At 36.0% G+C, this 21,160-nt stretch overlaps 1 protein-coding gene across 1 annotated transcript in view; it reads right to left on the minus strand.

Moving 5' to 3' along the window:
- Positions 1 to 4,530: 4,530 nt before the first annotated feature.
- The window catches only part of SLC2A13 (solute carrier family 2 member 13), a 412,288-nt gene continuing 395,658 nt past the window's right edge, over positions 4,531 to 21,160 (minus strand). Inside the window, exons 8-10 of the mRNA XM_024750867.1 lie at positions 10,846 to 10,967; positions 10,578 to 10,730; positions 4,531 to 4,943 (exon numbers count right to left, since the gene is read on the minus strand). Of these exons, the coding sequence (XP_024606635.1) occupies positions 4,717 to 4,943; positions 10,578 to 10,730; positions 10,846 to 10,967 (502 nt within the window). The 3' untranslated portion in view covers positions 4,531 to 4,716. The remainder of the gene's footprint in view (positions 4,944 to 10,577; positions 10,731 to 10,845; positions 10,968 to 21,160) is intronic.

Here is a 21,160-nt window from a genome sequence, read left to right on the forward strand (position 1 = left end):
TGTAGGAATAAATATATTGGATTTGCTAAGACATGTGGAGTATTAAACACTATATAACATGCATTCTCAGAAATTAAAATATACTTTTGAAAACATATTTTAAAAGCATAAACCTGTGTTTTCATTTAATCTAGATGTACAATAGAGCTTTTAAATAGAAATTTGAACATTTATTACAAATAAAAGATACTATAACATCAAGTGAGATATAGTCCAAAAGCAGCTAGGAACCAGTTTGGACATGTAGAATATAAATTTCAACTTTGGCTAGAGATAAGTATCATTTTTTTAACCTTCAAATGAGACGGAATAATGTTAAATTTGCTAAAATTTTAAAACTTGACAAAATATTGGTGGTTTTTAATTTTTAGTACTTGTAAGCTATATTTCTTTTTCCCATTTATATAGATATGATAAAATTAAATGCATGGACTTAACTGTCTAAAATCAAAACATGAATATTACTGCTAAATGAAGGTAGATATTTAACATTCCATAGACCAAATCACTCAAGTGCAACAGACTGTGTTTTATACATACAAAGTAAAAATTTATAAGAATTACATTGTTTTACACTCACAAGCAAATTATGAGATAAAATTCTTTCATGTACTTCTGAACATCATTAACACTTACAAAATACCTCTCTGATGATTATTGGCACATGAAAATCTCCTCCTCTAAGAGATGATGTTTAAGAAAGTTGGTAGCAGTAAGCTGTTTGGCATTTTAAAATGATTGCTATTTCTAGAAAATAGCAGCAATATTGCTCACCCAGAAGAACTGAAAACTGATACATTGCTACAACCTGAATCACTTCATCAAATTAGCTTAACATTACTGTACATGAGGCTAAGAAAATAGATAGAAAGTGACAGAAAATAGGATGTTAAAACTAATGCAGAGAACAGTTCTGAGTCTCTTAACAGGCAGAAGCTACACATGAGCTGTAAATTTTACCCACAATTCGATACATTTTGGTATAAAGCACATATTACGAATTCTCTGCTTCCAGCATGGTATGTCATTCTTTTATTCGTAGTTACTGAAAATGTCGGAATTTGGCAACTTAAAACATGATACAACAACTGTATAAATGTCAGTTGTTAGGTACTTAGTATAATTTGAAATATTATAACTAAGAGAATAGTAGAAAATTCTGATTATAACAAAACATCTTATTTTATTGTTCTTAATTACTGTGCTGATGAAATAAAGTCAAAACAATTTTCCCACTCCCCTTACTGTATTACAGTATTTATAAAATATATTAGTGTCATTAAACTAATGAGACTAGTGAGACTTTCTTAGATAACATGTGAAGAGTATTTTCTAGAATATTCTCCCCCCAAGATCTATGGATTATTATAGTACATTTCAGTTTTACTTTCTGATATAAAAGGAAAAGGATAAGTTGTCAACTTATATTTTTCCTATTAATTCTTCCTCTATATAACTGATTTTGAAATTATAGTAAACAATTTCTAAATTCTCTGCTTTAACAGATTTCCTATTTTAGAGTGAATAACTTAAGAAATAATATTTAGACTCTTTTATATTAAAATGGTTCAGTGGTAAAATAAAAATATGAAAAGCACTTGATAGCATTACTCTCATAGCATTTTCCATCTGGGAACTAACTACTGCATATGACTGGGAACAAAATTTCAAATGGAAATATTACCCTTTAAATCTAGTTTTAATTTAGATCTTTTACATATACATTAAAAATCATGTTTTGGGCAATTATTGACTAAGGTGAAACAATCAAAATTATAAGAACTTTTATATTTAAGAAAAATATTAATACCAAATCTTTAAAATCTGACATCACATTTAGCCCTATGTGTTCAGATGCAGATGAAACGTTACATTCTCTTAAGTCTAGTGCAGATCTCACCAGCCATCCAGCTAAGCCTCAGTAGGGGTTATGACTGTCTTCCCTATATTTTCCTAAATCATGATATACCTCTATTAAATTTGCAGCATGTTTAGAAGGAAACATATAATTTCAGCTAAAATCATGATGCTTAATGTGTTTTAATATGGTAGGTCAAATCATACCATATATAAATTGTCCTACAAAATATATATTTGATGATATTTCAAATGGAATGTTTTCAAGTTGATAGCGGTAGCCAAAGATGCTTGATAACTTAAAAGGTGCATAATACTAAAAAACCTGCAAAATTCAAACATTTAATTTTTAATATACTATAAATGTTCACTGAATCTAAAAATAATACCCTAATTGTATAAGGTTCCTTTTCAAGTAGTTATTAAAAAATTATAAATAATTCTTATACTGTGCCTCTCTTATACTTCAAAGATACGGAATGTTATCTTTATCACTATATAAATAACAAGTAGTCCCTTATAGAAGGAATTGAGGAGAATAGAGGAAAAGAACTGTGGCTATTTTTCCCTGTTATTATGTGCATTTATGGATATAAAGTTGAAAACACCATTTGCTTATGTCAAGGAGAACAGGCTATGTTCTGCTTTAGGAAATAATGAGCCCAGGTGCTCCTTTAATAAAGTTACTGTGCATTCAGCTCAGCTGAGTATAAGCATATAGTTAAGGCTATGTATACAATAAAGAGAAGAATTGAGGCAATTATTTGGATAAATCAGGAAAACAAACTTCTAAAGAGATCATTTTATGGGTCTAAATACTTTTTCTCCACATTATATTCTGATATATTTTACCACACAATAGTTCATTTTCTGCTTCACTCTACCTGTGTGAAATATAAATTTCTTATGGGATAAGAAATATTGATAGAATAATAACTTTCTCTATCAAAGCACATCTGCTTTTCTGGGGAAAATCAAAATCAATATCCCCTTAGAAATCAATTGCCAAAGTGCCTAATTCAAGGAAAGAAGCTCTCTAATTTTTTTTAGTTACATGAAATTATCAAAGGGAGAAAACTGTTTTTTGACTGAAGGATTTTTAGGTTTAGAGAATGAACCTCCTTGGCTACATTCTCAGCTGTGATCATTGTGATAAGAACAAGCAAGAGAGACCAAACCATCTTGGAGACTGGCAGAAACATACTGAATTTAGAGAGAGCCACTTTTTCACTCCAAAAAGTACCTTATTAGATACTTAGGGCTATTTTAAAATGCATCAAATGTACGCACTCTTAACTGACCACAGAAGAGTCATTCGTATTTCCACTGGAACTAGCAAGTAATTTTGTGAGTTTGTACATACTATATAGTTCTTAACATACGAGTGAAAATTGGAGTTCACTGATGAATGAGCATAAAAACCAATGAACACTTTGAAAAGATATTGTAGAAATGTAGTAAGTCAACATCTCTTAAAGGCATATTACATGAGAACCATTAATCTGTTCCAGTAGAAAATCCCAATTTTTAGACAAGGAGGAAAAAAATCCAAGCCAAGCATGAGACAAAGGAAAAACCCACAGACAAATCTATGTATCTTTTAATATAGAATGTCAGGTAAAATGAGAAAGGGTGTGCAAAATAAAAATCAGTTTATGCTCTCAGAATTAAAAGGAAAAAAAAAGACGAGTACCGTAAGTAACAAAATGTGACAATTCCCTTAGGAAGAGTTAATAAAAAGTTAAGAAAAATAGAAGTCCCACTACTTAATTAAACAAACATCAGTAACAGCAGGATTATTTCTGCCACTGATTTTCTTCCTTCCTTTCTTGTTTCAGAAACTATTTAAAAGAAGGGGAAAATTAGTCTGCTAGAAGTTATTTATATCACACAAATGAAGGCACAAATACTAGAACTCCAGAGTGGATGAGTGAAGGCATGGTGAATATCTGGTGATTTTGGCATGAACAAAAACTGACCCTGAAACACAGTTGAAGATCTAGTGCTATTTTGTGTTTACAGTTGCAGACCTAAGTGACTAACTCAGGGTTAAAAATCTTTAAGGTCCATAAAAATCTTTTCTTTCTTACTTTCTAGCAATAAAATATAGTTATCAAAACTTGCTAGCTAATCTGTGCAAATGTATACTTCTCACTGATGCAAAAAATATGTAGGAAAATAAACCCTAAAAGCCCTGCTTTTCATAATGTTCAAATGATCCTATACAGAGTCAGCTTCTGAAGAACTTTCCAGATATGAATTGGAGAGACAAACCAAAATGTGGGATCCAAAGGATATAAGGACAGCTATGCCCCTGTAGGATGCACTTTTGAATTTGTTGATGAAAGCTTAAATGGAGTTTACTTTCTAATAGCTGATCACAGGTAAGCTCCGTGTCCTTAAGAGAATTTAGGGCCAACAGGCCATGCTTTGACAGAAAATACCCTTGGACCATACTTTAGAATCCTCTGCTGTAAGTATATCACACATATATGATTTGGCTAGATTAGCACTGACTCAATTGCCACTAATAATTATATATAGTCTTAGGAAAAAAGGATTATCACGGAAGTCACTGGGTATAATATTCATTTTAAACTATCTCAGGAAGGAATTATACACATTTGCTCAAAAACTATTAGTTTAAAATCTCTGTAGATTTTTTTTTTTACATCTCTGCTTGTGAAAAAAAATGTCATTGTGATTGTATCTTCCTTGGAATCAAATATTCTAGAATATGAAGTCATTCAAAACTAGACTGTGGAAAGAACCAGATTAAAAGCAGGGCAGTGAGGTCACCAATTGCTCTTCTTCTCTCCCAAGTTTGTTTAAATTACTAAATATATCAGCAGCTGACAATTATTCCACATCAGAAGCATCATTGTCAGAAAGATGATAGTTACTTCCCTTCACCCGAATATATTCAATATATCTCCCTTCATCAGAATCTGAAGCACCACATGTACATAGCCTGTTGTCAAAGAGTGATTCAATTTCCTCTAATTTTTTCCCTTTGGTCTCAGGAAGACAGCCGTAGATGAAAAGGAGACCCACAGCAGCGAATCCAGCATAGAGGAAGAAGGCTCCTGCAATGGGAAATAATATATATGTATAGGTTTACATTGGAAAGGGTACTTGATTTTAACGGGTCAATCATGCATGACTGTGGTCTGAGCTGGAACCAAAAAATTGCTTCCAGCCTCGTTTATTCTAATTGTTCTAATGCTGTGAATATAATGCAATTTATCTTTCTAAACTCAAGTCGTGTAATCACACTCAAGAAGAATGACAGACCAGGCTCAGATATAACTTCTGCTTTGAAGTCTTTCCTCACTTCCCTGGTTAGAGTTAATTGTGTTTTCACAAAACTCTGCTGAGGCAAAGTGGTATATAACAACCAAGAAGTATTATAATTAGGTAAATATATTTGTCTGTCTTGTCTGTTAGACTTGAGGTACTTTGAGGGAGAAATTTCCTTCTCATTTGTCTTGTATTTCCAGAACCACATTCAATGACGATATTGCTGAATTCATGGGTCAATGCCCAAAGTGTGGAAGTCAACTTTGAGTTTTCTCCTACTCTCCCACCCAATACCCACTCTGTTAGAAAACCCTGTTGGATCTACCTTCAATCACAATCCAAAGATGACCACCTCTCACCATTCCTGGATATCTCTGGTCTTAAAAGACAAATGGTGGGAGAAAGGATATCAGATTGGGAGTTGGAAGATCTGGCTTAAGTCTTGCTATGTGGCTTCTAGACAGTCATTTAACCTCCTCCCTGGACCTCAGTTTCCTCATTAAGTAAAATCATTTCTCAGCTCCTATTTAAATTTATGGTTTAAATTATAATTCTGTTAAGTTTTACAACCCAAATCAGGACTGGTATAGGAAAGATGGTTATGAGACGCTTGAGGAGGAGACCAGCAAAAGTGGTCTCCTCAATGACAGAGTCTATGGCTTGTCTTTGGGTTCCTAGTACAGTGCAGACACATTGGAGTGTTTAGAGAATGAATGTTCTCTTGTTGACTGCCAGATGGAACTCACTGGGTAGCAGATCTGAAATAAAGGGCTATACTAGACGTCATGAAGACATATTTGAAAGTCAAGCTATAAGCTAAATAGTACAGCAATTAAAGAACTGAATAGTATTTCTCAGTTCTGCTGAATCATTACAGAATGTGGAAAAACATTACTAAAACTACTTTCTTAAAGTAGTTTTTATGCCTATAAAGTAGTTTAGTAGGCCTATAAGTAACCATTTCAGTACTATCCACAGAAACATTTCTTGGGAAGACTCAAGGAAAACTAGAGAGGAAAAATGCTGCTGAACTGGCCACTCCAAAGAATCTGCTCTTTGGAATGAGGAGCCATGAGAAAATAAAAGGGAAATAGAGGTAAACTATGAGACATTAGGAAAAATATGAAAGGGTTGACTAAACCAAGACATAATTTGTTAGATTAAATCATCAGAAGCTATATAATTCTTAAGGAGTGGGACCTGCATAAATCAAATCCTTTCTTTAATAAAAATACAATTCCATTTACAAATATAAATAAATAAAATTACTTCATTTCAGTTTGGTTTACATTAAACACTTACTACACGTTTATATATTTTTATGTCTTATACTTGATAATCAGACAATAATAATAGGTCATCTGGAATGAACAGCTGAGTGTTATAGTGAGAAAAAGGCACCATGTCTCTGTAGACAGTGTAGGTCTGAAAGTCACAAAGTGATGCAGGCTGAATCCTTGAGCAGTTTCTTGAATTATCTTGACCTTGTTTCCTGATCTGACAGGGAAAATAAATTCTGCCTGGCTAAACTGCAAAGAATAGAAAAAATGTATGCTATATTCCTATTAGAATTTTGGATGTTAGTTGCTCAACAGAGTGATAAGACAGCATTATTGAGTTTTACTAAATGACTAGGGAAGAATAGTTGCTAGTAAGATCAGCATGCCTAATAAATTGGTAATGTTTTCATCTAAAGGGTGAAACTGACAAGCTAGCTCTTGGAGAATTTGGAATTTTGAGAAAAAAATGATAGGAGATGAAGTCCTGTGTTCTGAATACAGATAAGCAAAATTGTGGACATAAGAAGAGAAATGGAATCTTCTGTGGGGAGGGGCAAAGAAAGGATGGTAATCATGTTGATAATACAGAAAAAAATAAGTGCAGAGGGTAAAACATTTTAGACCAAATCAGGACGCTAAACTCTAAAATATCTAACAGAGTAAATATAGTCTATAGTCTGGCTTTATAAAATATAATGTTGAGAAGTATTCATCATCTTTCACAATTTAGGTATAGTGGCATGATTAGAAGTAACAAATCAAATCTGTTAGCGCTAAATTCATACAGTCAAAAACAATTAGATGGACTACGAAGATTCTTAAAGGCCATGAAGTTTCTTGTGTGTGAACCAGATTCCCAAAGCCAAATTAAGGAACTTCTATTCCTTTTATAAAAATCTGAGTAATCTAAAGAAGGCAAATGCCAAAATTGCGTATATGGGCTTCACTGGTGAGACCTGTGGTTAAGCCACAGAGGCGAGGTGTAGGCAGGCCTGGGAGGCTGTGACCTGCTCCATGTAATGGGCAAGTCAATTATGTAACTCACTTTCTTAATTATGCCCCCTTGGAATGAAAATGAAAAAAATGTAACAAGTCTGTCAGGATTGTTAAAGAGTACAGATATTCCTCAGCTTTATTCTAAAGGAAATAAATCTTATTAGAATCCTATATTACGCTTCAGATTAAAACAAATATTTAATTGAATCATATAAAATGAGGAATTAAAGACCATGTTTGATTGAATTTCAGTACTTCAACACAGGAACTTTAATAATAATGCTCATCAAGGGATCTATTTAGTCACATGTGTTATAAATAAAGTGATATACTGGTGACATTTTAATGATAACTTTTAGTAATAAACATTACTGAATGGGGTCCAAGACAGACCTTTCTAGGCAGTATAGTTTAGGAAGGAATCAAAACCTGAGGTCTTCAGAATGGCCGTCATCAAAAAGTCTACAAAGAATAAATGCTGGAGAGGGTGTGGAGAAAAGGGAACCCTCCTGCACTGTTGGTGGGAATGTAAATTGATACAGCCACTATGGAGAACAGTATGGAGGTTCCTTAAAAAACTAAAAATAGAACCACACGACCCAGCAATCCCACTACTGGGCATATACCCTGAGAAAACCATAATTCAAAAAACGTCATGTACCACAATGTGCATTGCAGCACTATTTACAATAGCCAGGACATGGAAGCAACCTAAGTGTCCATCGACAGATGAATGGATAAAGAAGATGTGGCACATATATCCAATGGAATATTACTCAGCCATAAAAAGAAACGAAATTGAGTTATTTGTAGTGAGGTGGATGGACCTACAGTCTGTCAAACAGAGTTTAGTAAGTCAGAAAGAGAAAAACAAATACTGCATGCTAATACATATATATGGAATCTAAAAAAAAAAAAGGTTCTGAAGAACCTAGGGGCAGGACAGGAATAAAGACGCAGACATAGAGAATGGACTTGAGGACACGGGGAGGGGGAAGGGTAAGCTGGGACGAAGTGAGAGAGTGGCATGGACATATATACACTACCAAATGTAGAATGGATGGCTGGTGGGAAGCAGCTGCATAGCACAGGGAGATCAGCTTGGTGCTTTGTGATCACCTACAGGGTTGGGATAGGGAGAATGGGAGGGAGACGTAAGAGGGAGGGGATATGGGGATATGTGTATACATATGGCTGATTCACTTTGTTATACAGCAGAAGCTAACACACCATTGTAGAGCAATTATACTCCAATAAAGATGTTGGAAAACAAAAATAACTTGAGGTCTTATGAAACAATAAAAAGGGAAGTAAAAGAAGACATGAATATTTCCAGAGAAATACATCATTATGGTGCATATTTGTTAAATCAGGAATATAAACATACATCTTACATAAATCAGTAACCTATAGATTAAAATATAGAGCAATAAATAGGGGAAATCTAACCTGAGCTGAGATAGTGTTCCACTAGTGAGGACCTAATGGACAGTATGCTGACCTGATAGAAGCTTGGCTTAATGCAAAGCAAAAAGCTTCTTCCAAGGAGATATTTCTGAAAGAAGCCTGGCTATGCCATATTTAAATTTTGCTTCTGTTGCCTCATGTTTTTCTGACAGAATTTATTCAAGGAAGAGGTGCTTTGCTATCAAAAGTCTTACCACATAGACTTTCATTATTTGGTCTATTACTTTCTATTAAAAAATGCTTTCTCAAGATATTAGTCTATATTTAGGTCTTCATATATTTAAGTGTTCTCAAGAATCAGAAAATATGGATAAATATTTATTGTGTTCATATTTATGCTGTTAGGAAGATAAGCTTACAAATTTATGTAAAACATTTTAATTGCCAAATGGGATAAGGCTGAATATACTAAATATATATCCAGTTTAAAATGCCAGCGTGTTCCCTTTCCAAGAAAATAAATATTTCTAAATGTCCCAAATGGTGATCAGCAGAGAGAGGAGTTTTATAAAGATAAAAAAAGCATTAGATAAATAGTTTTAAATAAAAGTAAATATCAATTCAGCATGCTCACAAGACAGGAGGAATAGACTTTTATAATGTTTCCTCATATTCACCATTTATCTAAAAGTTCATCCGTGTAATTATTCATTTGACAAATACTTCTGAGTGCTTATTAAGTGAATAGGATGCCCTGGAGGGCACTGGGAATATAATGGTGAACAAAGCATAATCCTGGCCTAAGCTCAAGGGATTTATGGTCCAGTTGTGAGGGGTGGGGTAGGGGAGCTGACAAATAAACCTGTTCTTACAAAAAGGAATTATAAGTAGCCAGAATATGGGATGGGGTGAGATGAGGTGATAGGGGAGGGGATCAGAGAATGGACTAAGCAATAGGCATTCAATATACAATCACAGAGGCTCATGAGAAGATTAGAATGAAAACTTCCTATTTCATCATTTAGAATCCAATCACAGCTATAAACTCATACAGTGAAGAAATCCTCTTGCTAAAAAGCCAAAATCATTTCATTTTAGCAAAGATAAACTTGAAGTAGCTTCCCAAAGTTTTTTCCTAACTCAGTCACTTCTCAAGATTGTTTTCTTTGAGTTACGGTCTCCACACATTTTCACTTGAACACTTCTGCCACATTTATAGTTTTGGCAGTGGTAAGTGCTGGCCTCAGTGGATCCTGAAATGCTTTGGCCCGAATAGCACAGATGACAGAGCGGAAGGCATAACTCATAACACAGCATTTGGGGGAGCTACTTTAACCCTACTTCCACTCTTGGATACCACTCCATCCCTGTTATGAGACATCTTCAAGCATTAGCCCTAGACTCCTGCAGTTTTCTACCATTATCTGTTTATGTTTTTTCATTAAACTAAAGGCCTTGCTGTGAAGATTTCCAACTGGGGAGATAGCTGGGAGATGTCTGGGTCTGAAGTGTAGGTGGGTGGGTGAAGGCTATAAGCAATACTGCTTAGGAAAGGAGAGTTCCTCTTATCTTTTCCCAGAAACATTGCCAAGGACTGTGGGGAATAAGAAAGCCATATAGAGAATTTATAATAGCAAAAATATAACCATCTAATCTTTCAATCACAAATGATAGCATATCTAAAAATAGAGTAGGAAAATAAAAATGAAACTATAGCTGGAAAAAATATTCTCTTACCATAGTATGTAAGATACTCTGCTGTGTGTAAAAATGTCAATGAAACCAGAACATTGAAAATCCAATTTATTCCAGATGAACATGCATTTCCTGTACTTCTTGCCCAAAGGGGATATATTTCAGAATTCACAGTCCAAGGCATTGGTCCCATTCCTGAGAAATACAAAATGAATTTCAGTAAATGTAGTAAGTAATTTAAAAGAGTTTTTCTCCTCTAAATAGAGAGTTTAATTAACGTAACAATAATAACAACAAAGCCTTTGTTTACCAGGTGCGAAGAAAACAAGATATAAAATAAGGCCCAGAAGTGCAGTCCAGGAGTATGGAGTAGGGCAGAAATTGTAAGCCCAAAATACTTCTTCTGTTTTGAATTTGGTTTCATTTTCACACCTGAAAAATAATGAAATATAAACTTAGGGTTTTAGGGTATAGTTGCAGAAATTCAGTGTGATCATCTAGAAGGTATTTGGAAATTCCTTAATCTCATTAAGGAAAAGAATCCAATTCCTTAATCTCATTAAGGAAAAGAATCCAACATGTTTCTCTTGAAAAAAAATTTAAGATTTAAATAGGAGGATTAGATATGTAAGCTGACATAAAACTTTTTAGTATATAAAATATAAATATAATTCAAGAACAACACATTGTGCATTCAACTCAACAGCAAAAAAACAATCTGAATGAAAAATGGGCAGAGGATCTGAATAGACATTTTTTGAAATAAGACATACAGATGGCCAACAAGTACATGAAAAGGTGCACAACATCACTATTCATCAGGTAAATGCAAATCAAAACCACAATGAGATATCGTCTAACATCTGTTAGAATGACTATCATCAAAAAGACAAGAAATAGGGCTTCCCTGGTGGCGCAGTGGTTGAGAGTCTGCCTGCCAATGCAGGGGACACGGGTTCGTGCACCGGTCTGGGAAGATCCCACATGCCGTGGAGAGGCTGGGCCCGTGAACCATGGCCGCTGAGCCTGCGCGTCCGGAGCCTGTGCTCCACAACGGGAGAGGCCACAACAGTGAGAGGCCTGCGTACCGCAAAAAAAAAAAACAATAAATAAAAAGTGTGGTGAGGATGAGGAGAGAAGGGAACCCTCGTGCATTGTTGGTGTGAATGTAAATTGGTGCAGCCACTATGGAAAACAGTGTGGAGATTCTTCAAAAACTTAAAAATAGAACTACCATACGATCCAGCAATTCTACTTCTGGGTATTTATCAGAAGTAAACAAAAACACTAACTTGAAAAAATATCTACACTCCCATGTTCACTGCAGCATTATTTTCAATAGCTGAGACATGGAAACAACCTAAGTATCCATCAATGAATGAATGGATAAAGCAAAATGTGGTGTATATATATATAGTATATATATATATATATATAGTATTCAGCCATTAAAAGATGGAAATCTTGCCATTTGAGACAACATGGATGGACCTTGAGGGCATTATGCTTAGTGAAATAAATCAGAGAAAGACAAATATCATATGACCTCACTTATATGTGTAATCTTAAAAAAAACAAAAATAAAAAAGAGCTCATAGATACAGAGAACAGATTGGTGGTTGCCAGGGGTGAGGGGTAATGTGAGGTGAAAATGGGTCAAAAGGTACAAATTTCCAGTTATATAATAAATGAGTCATGAGGATGTAATATATGGCATGGTAGCTATAGTTAATAATACTGTATTGCATAAGAGAGTAGATCTTAAAAGTTATAAGAAAAAAACGTAAATATGTGTGGTGACGGATGTTAACTAGACTTATTGTGTTGATTTCCCAATATATTCAAATATTGAATCATTGTGTTGTACACCTGAAACTAATATAATGTTGTATATGTAAAATATACCTAAATTAAAAAATGCGTTTCATACCCATTTCATATGTCAGACATGATTTCCACTTAGTCCTTGAAGGCTGCAGCAACAGTTTAAAACCACTGAGAGTAAGTAGGTTGTGGTAGAAAGCTTTAGATTTTGCAGTTAGGACAAGATTCAAATTCCAGAACCAGACTTTTTTCATTTGTTAAATGGGGTATAATGCCTAACAGGTAATTTTAGGGATTAGAAGGGTCACCTGGAAAGGGGTGATAGGGGAATCTGGGCAGGGAGCAATGCTTATTTCTTATTCAAACTAACCCTTTACTTTCCTGCTGTGTGTACTTGCTTCTCTATCAGTCACTCCCTGCTGACTTTGCTTCCTAGTTCTACTAGTTCTACTAGGAAGCAAAGTCTATTGTTCTAGACTGATTCTCAAGTTGAACTTCCAATTCTTTACCTTAATTGAAATCTGAATTGCACCTGAAGACACGATCAGCCTGAAAAAGTTTCTTATCCTTTACTGTCATTTTTTACGCTATTGTTTTCTCTTTACCAACCTCTATTTTTGAACCTTGACATCTAAGCCCTGTCCTTATTGCTGTGTTTATGACCTCCATCATAACACCCCATCTGACCTGATGCCTGGTCAGTCATCTTCTCCATCCCTCTCATCCTCTGCCACATTCATTTAATGTCTACTTCTGGCCTGTTTGATACCTTGGCTTCATAGTTCCTTATTTAATCTCTGAAACTGAGGAAAGGGCATTATAATTAGCTTGATTTGGGACTATTTTACTTCAAAATTTTACTGTTTTACTTCTCAAACTTACAGCATTCCGTTTCTGATTACCAGCACTTTATTTCTTCATTTCTGGTAGCTTGTTCCACACCCAAATTACAATCTTTAGATTCTACACTTCTCTCAGTATTCATTCACATCACTGCTTAGACCATGATGCCAACACTGTCTTCGCTGACCTCTAGAATCCATCTTTCATTCCTCCATGCTTGCCTGTCATTCTCACAGTTTCAGTTCCCAACCCTGTGCGGGACAATTGACTTCCTTTAATAATAGCTTTTCAGAAGCTGGACAAAATTATGAAACCATGCTGCTGAATTCTATTAAAAGTTCATGCTATTTCTTCTCAGTTGGGTTCCTAATTATGCTTATTTTTATTCTTTATTGTCTTCTCTACTGAATTTTCTGCTTATTTCAGAGTAGACATTGAATAAACTTTTTGTCAACTGTTGCCTCAATTAATTAAAATATTTCTTACTATCCTCTAGTTATGAAATCTTTCCCTCTCTTTCTGGGTATGAAGAACTTGCCTCCATCTTTAAGACAATTGAGGACTTTCAATTTGAATATGCTCAATTTTTCTCTACTGGACCTCTACTTTTCTATATTTTATTTCAGATTCTTCTCCTACCTAGAATGGTAACATGTCCCTTTCTAAGGTCTGCCCTTCCTATTAGTGGTCCTACATCTCATTCTCCTTCTGTCTCCTCTGGGGTCATGTTCCATCAGTAGTCAATTCTCTTTATGCTATCTTTAGTTTGTTCCTACTTGAGCCTACCCTTCTGTTTACAACACAAAAAATTACTCCTATTAAAATCTTTCATCCCTCTCATATTACTACTACTAGCTCATCTGAAATTACAAAGAGTTTATACTAGTGAGCTCTATATCCTTACTATGCACTCTTTCCTACACAAGCCCATTTCCCCACCTATTCAGACACTTTCTTGATTCTTATTCAGTCCCTGTTTTTTTCCAAATCTGCTCACCCCAGAATCGATGACCTCCTAATCCCCAAATGCACTTATCTTGCCTTAATTCTGAGGCTCTTTGATTACCCTGTGGTGGTTGACATTGCTGAAATCCTTCCTTCTCTTTCCCCTTTGCTTTCATATCTATATATCCATCTCAACTCTCTGATACATATGTCTTCATTGCTTTTTAAAATGCCTCTTCCTCCCCTCAGCCTCTAAACATAGGTGTTCTCTAAGGTTCTGGTTTGGAGCTTATGCCCTCTCCCTTAATCATCTCATCTAATTTTAGGGACTTTTGATCTCCACATGGATGCTCCCTGACAGGGAGCCTAGCCTTGACCTTTTCCTCAAGCTCCATTTAATAGAATTTATATATCTGCTGAATATCCATATCTAGATTTCCTGCTATGGCTACAATGGAATGCATTGTCTACTCCAGGAGGCAGAGTGAGGCTGTTCTGAGTTCAACTCATGACTCTACCACTTATAAGCTCATTCATTCAAAAATTTATATAATGAACACTTTTTTATGGTGAGACATTAGAGATAGAGCTATGAACAAAATAACCCTTTGCACTTATGGAAATGATGGTTTAGTGGGCACAGGCACAGTTCTGTTTTCTGATCTGTAAAATAGGGGAAAGGACTATTTTCATAGGCTGTTGGCAACATTAAATGTGATTATGCGTACTGAGTGCTTAGCACACTGCCTGGCATATAGTGTACGCACAAAAAATATTACTTTAATAGTGCTTCTCACGACGTTTCTCTTAGTTGAAATGGAGTTGAAATCTTGGAGTTATCTTCAATATTTTATCCATCTCTCTTTAAATTCTCTATACTTTTAGGTCCAAGTAAAGAAGGGTGGCCACGACTATGAGCTCTGGGACTGCCATCCTACTTTCAAATCTAGGTTAGGACACCCAGATTTGAAGCTCATATGTATGTGATCTAGGCACTTAACTTTTAAAAGCCTGTATCTTCACCTGTGAAATAAGGATTTTCCTGGCACCTACGTCAAAGAGATATTTTGAGGCATATATGAGTTAATGTATGCAAATAATTTCAAAAGAAATCATAGTTATATTTCCTAGACGTAATTTCTTGAATCTAACTCTTCCTCTCTATGTGCATTCATACCACCCTAATTCAGACTCTTGAGGGTTTGTTTCACCAACTGTATCTGTCTGTGGCAGACTCTAGAGTAGAAACTCTATGACCCATGTTTATGGGTCTATGTCTATGACCCTGATGTTCACACTCTTGGATTATCCTCTCCCCTTAAGTGTGGGGGTGACCTTTGACTTGTTGGTTAGAAACAAACAGAATGTGGCAGAAGTGACAGGACACATGTGATTAAAATTACAGTGCTATTTAGTTGGAAGTCTCTCACTCCCTTGCTAGCTTTCAAAAAGCAAGCTGCCATGTTATGGAATGCCAGTGTTGGAATGCTCATGGCAAGAACTGAGAGAAGTCTTTAGGAGCTGAGGGTAGCCTTTGTGACAGCTAGCAAGAAACAGTCCTTGATACAAAAGTTACTGAATTCTGCTAACAAAAGCTAATCCTTTCCTAGTTGAGCCTCAGATGAAATCACAGCCCCAGTCAACACTTTGATTGTAGCCTTGTGAGACCCTAACCAGAGGACATACCTAAGCTGTGCCTAGACTCCTGACCCACAGAAACTGATATCATAAATGTTGGTTGTTTTAAGCTGCTAAGTTTGTGGTAACACTGTTATGCAGCAATAGAAAACAAATACAGTTTCTGAATTATTTTTCCTGCTTCTAGCACTGCTTTCTTCAAACTACTACCCCATCAAGTTGAGCTCTTTAGAGCATTGTTCTTGCCACCTCATTGCTCAAAAGCCCTCATCCTCCTAATTCCAAATGCCTATGAAACGGGGCCTGCAAAATTTGGCTGTAGCCGACCTTATCCGGTACTGTTGTATACAATCGCTTTCTCCAACTAAACTAGACTACTTATTTTCTGAACCTACCTTCCAGACCCAGCATCTACTCATGCCATTTCCTCTAACTGAAAGCAAATTCTCACTCCTGATCTCCACTATCAAAATCTACCTCAGCCCTCAAGGCTAGTACAGATGCCACCCATTCACTTGTCTGAAATATTCTCTCCCTCCTCTCAAGCCTTTTCATTTTCCTCATCTGTATTGTTATCACATAGTGCTCTGTATTATGCTGTCTGAATATACTCCCTCTTCTACTGTCCTGAGCTCTCATCCCAGGCATCATAGCACAAAGGTTAAGGACACAGGGTCTAGAGTCAGGCTGCATGGTTTTGAATCTCAGTTCTGCCACTTACCCACTGTTTAACTTTGGGCAAGGTACTTAACCTCTTTGTACCTTGGTTTTCTAATCCGTAAAATGAGAGTCCCTAATAATAGACTTGTTACAAAGATTAATTGCTCAGCACAAAGAAAGCAAGTTATCTAAGTGTTTGCCAAAGAATAGTCATTTTTGTGTCTCCCTTCTAAAAATCTCAACCTCTAGTCCATAATAGTACTCTGTATAGAGAAAAATGCTCATTGAATGATGAATGAAGCATACATTTGTTTAATGCTGCATTAAACAGCATTAGAAATCCCCTGATCAATAATCCTCCACCTTCACTTCCCACTAGTCAAATAGTCTTTTGGGTTGTGGACATCTTAAAATGAGAAAATAGGATAGAAAGTGGGAGAGGGGAGGGGAATGATGGGAGAAAGGGATGGAGGGGGAAGAAAGGGAAAAGACAGGCTGCTGTGGAGGGAAATGCTTGCAAATAATCAAATCACTAAAATTCACTGAAAAATTCTATTTACTATTCACACTGATTATTATCAAAGTTCCTTGCATGATCGCTTGCTGGAACAATGGAAAGCAGGATATTTTCTGGTAGACTCTGTGCTTGCTGTGATGTAGCTTTTAACCATCTGGACACACACATTTATATGCATAAAAGGCTAACTCCTCTTCATCCTCATGCTGATTTTAGGAAAGCACTGCAGGCATGGACCTGGCAGAGTTACATACCCAGCAATACGTAGATAGCTATTGACTAAGAATGTGACATCATACATGACCTGCAAAATATAAACGCTAGAAATTCCAACTAAAAAATAAAAAATGTATATTCCAAGTGCTATTGCAAAATACCCTCATGTCTTCCTGGCTCAGTGACTGCTGGTGGAAGAACACAATGCTCTGGGGAAAGAACAAAAATACTCTGACATCAGTGTGTGGGTTGGGATAAGAAAAAGTCATGCTCTCACATCCTAGAGCAAAACCAGAAAATAATTACAATAATGGCAGCGGTGCAGATCGTGCTGCAGTGGACAAAGCAGAAGAATCATATGCAAGCAGGCAAAATAGGTCTCATTTTGGCAGAGTGAGAGAACTACTTTTTACTAGCAGACTAGACTAACACCTGATATGTAGACCAAAAAAATGATTAGTTCCCTGTTCCAGCCATGGAGCCCACAGTGCTTCCCTTAATAATGCATCTAGAAATTAACAGCCTTCTTTGAAGGTAGAACAATCCTCCCTTGCCTACTCAACACCCCCCCCCAAAATCAGTTCATACGTAGAGCTATTTCTGCCTATTTTTTGGTGTTACTTCTCCATCAGATTTCTAAAGAGTTTTGAACCAAATAAATAACCAAAGGAACTAAGTGGTGCAATTGCTCTTGCCACAATTAACCATAAGGAACTTATTATTTGCTTCCTACAGAGGATATGCTTTTTGTTTTGTTCCTTTATTTACTATGATGAAATTAAGTGCTTCAGGTTCATGTATGGGGGATGGGTGAAAATACAACTTGTATTTATAGCACAAAACTTCTAATTTTATCTATCCAATCCTAATCATTGAGAAACCTACAGAACTTTGCCACCTTCCCAAAAGAGTTTATAAAAGACCTGGGGTTTTGGAGAAGGGAAGGGACAGCTTACTACGATTTGTGTGACACATCTACCATTCTTCTACTGGGTTTACTGCACATGCTTTACTCGTCAATTCATTACGTAGAAGTGTAAGTGAAGCATGATTTCATCTCCAATTCCTGATGCAGGACTGTGGTTTCTTTGAACAAGATCATTAAGCTATCACCTCAAAACCAAATGGATACTGCTACGGGTTAAATTTAATAGTTCTTTATCTATAGGAATTTATGATCTGATTACACATTTATAGTCTGATGTTGGTGGTAGAGAGGTTCCTAGAAAAAGGTTAGAGTATCTCCCCAGTAAAGGACAGCTTCACTTTTGTCTGAGGAGAAATAAAGAAACACAACACCAATCAATCAGAGGACTAGGATGATATAAATTTATAAATAACCCTAGCCATGAGAAATTTCAAATCAGCAAAGCAACCAGAAAAAGTTACTCTTACAAACCTGAATCATTACTACTCAGACAGTGTAATTTCTGTTCACTAGTATAATTCCTGTATAATAAACTAACATGAAATAAACTTATGTCAAGCATAAGTTGAACTGCAACATAGCATTTAAACACTAACGTATCTGTAGTTGAATAATTTTAGGAAAGTATGGCTCCCGAGCTTGCAGTATGCAGACCATGATGAACATCTTGGCCTTGGATAATTTTCTATTGTCAAGCCTTTTCCCCTGTTTTCATGTTTTACGTTTTTCCTGCAGAGGACTGTCACATAAACGCAAGTTGAAAAAAATCACCTCTTATCTTTTGTTAATTACTATTATTTTCTGGTAAAAATAAAACCTTTAGAATTATTGAGATGATTAAGCATGGACATCGGTAAATTTCAAAAGCACTAGAAATTTGGAACTAAAAGCCATTTTTATTGAATAATAAAGAATTAATAAAGTTTTATTTATATATAAATCACTGTATATAAACCATTTACCAGTATGTTGTCTAGCTTATACGTCCTAAATATGTGAAAAAGATGGACAGAGTATGAGTGGGCAAGCAAATGAAAATAATGATAATACTTAAAGCTGATGAAGATACAGTGGTATTGGTATATCTCTAATTCTGGTAAGAATTTAAGTTAGTATAACTTCCTCTTGGGCTGAAATCTGGCAGTTTTATGTAAGAATATTCACACCCAAATATTCCTGGCCCAAAGTTTCGTTCCTAAAATTTATCCTTAGAAAATGATCTATATGGAAAAATATTATATGCTGATATACTTTCACTGTACTTTTATTTATCACAAGCATAACATAGTTAAATAATTAGAAAAATTGCAGATATACTACAATGGAGGGTAGTTAAGTCAATGAAGGTACCATAACTGAATAGAATAAAGAAGCCATTAAAATAATAATTATAAAGTAAGCTGGGCCAAGCCACAAAGGATGGTCTGGGTTTGAAGATTGGTCAAAATGTCTTAGATTTAACTTCAGTTACTTTCATTTTGGTATCAAACTGGCAAACAAACAGTACAATGGATGTACAATTAAGGACCCAAGTAAGAGGACATGGTCCCCTGTTGCCTTTCTGGCCCCTCCCAGACTTGTCTCTGAAGTTCTGTGCTCAGTGTAAAGAATCTGCCAAGTCAGAGGAGCCCTGAACTCTGCCTTGTAGAGAGCTCACATTAGCATTCAGGGTTCAATCCCATTTCTGTGTAAGAAAAATTTTCCACTGTATTGCTTAATAAGAAAATACTTTGTTCTTTTTCTTACTGCATCATCACACCTACAGCCAGCCTGGTAGTGGTCTACTTTGTAAAGATTACCTGGTAACATGGAAAATGCCATGAAGTTGGCAGTATAGGGGATATCAAACTCAAAATATTATCTAGGATATAGGTTATATGGGTAAGAGTAAATGGAAACATGGAAAATTGGGCGGAAAGTAAATCTATTAAGATGATGATTGTTTTCACTTTTGAATTTATAGTTGTGACAGTGTCACTCTGACAAGGTGGGAAAACCTTTAGTGACTCATAGACAACTAATCCTGGGATTCTTCTTCCATTTTTTTCACTCTAAAATTCTTCCCATAGTAAAGGCAGACATTAAAGTTATTAGCTATTCTTCTGCTTCGACTGGCACTGAAAGGAAGGGAAATCTTGCCTTTGAATTACATACCTTCTCCATCACGCCGTTACCCAAAAGGGTTCAAAAGCTTTGGTTTGCATATTTATATGCCATAGTCATCACTACACTGCTTCCCTTCTCAGGAGTCTCACAGGGCCTGCCTCTATCCATATCTTGGGGGTCTCCCATGTGCAAATGGTAATGTTCTGTCCCACAAACTGCCTGCCTAGCTCTAACTATGTTTGACACCAAGGCTGTCAATAGCCTTAGCATAGGGTGGATGCTTTATACCAGAGAATGTTGAGAAACGATTTATGTTCTCTCTCAGTAAGTCAGAATACGAAATGTCTGAAGAGGATAGAGCAATACAGAAGTGGAAAGACTCAGAGAGAGAATAGGCAGAGGTCATAAGAAGGGTCATGTAGCTGATAGCCATGGGGGACGTGCAGAAGAGACAGGCCAAGAGCAGACAGCTACCAGTCTGATGATTAGCATTCTAGATATCCATGAAGCAGGGCTGGGTAGAAGTTGAGACTTTTTTCTTTCTCATTTTCCCCCTTACTTTTCTATGCAATTTTACCATAAAACTTCCATTAACTGAGGAAATCAAATGTGTCTCTGTTCCTCTCAACATGAGAAGTTCTAACAAGATAAAGGCTAAGTTCTATGATAGAGTACTGATCCTGATTCTAAATCTTTAAAATTCCACAGGTCCTCAAAGGAGTGTACAGAGTGTATCACAATGGCCATACAGATCCATTCCTGCAACAAGGTTTTTTCAGACATCACAACATGGGCTTCCCTGGTGGCACAGTGGTTGAGAGTCCGCCTGCCGATGCAGGGGACAGGGGTTCGTGCCTGCGCGTCCGGAGCCTGTGCTCCGCAACGGGAGAGGCCACAACAGTGAGAGGCCCGCGTACCGCAAAAAAAAAAAAAAAAAAAAAAAAAAAC

This window comes from Neophocaena asiaeorientalis, unplaced genomic scaffold, assembly GCF_003031525.2.
Source record: "Neophocaena asiaeorientalis asiaeorientalis breed wild unplaced genomic scaffold, Neophocaena_asiaeorientalis_V1.1 scaffold641, whole genome shotgun sequence".
NCBI lineage: Eukaryota > Metazoa > Chordata > Mammalia > Artiodactyla > Phocoenidae > Neophocaena > Neophocaena asiaeorientalis.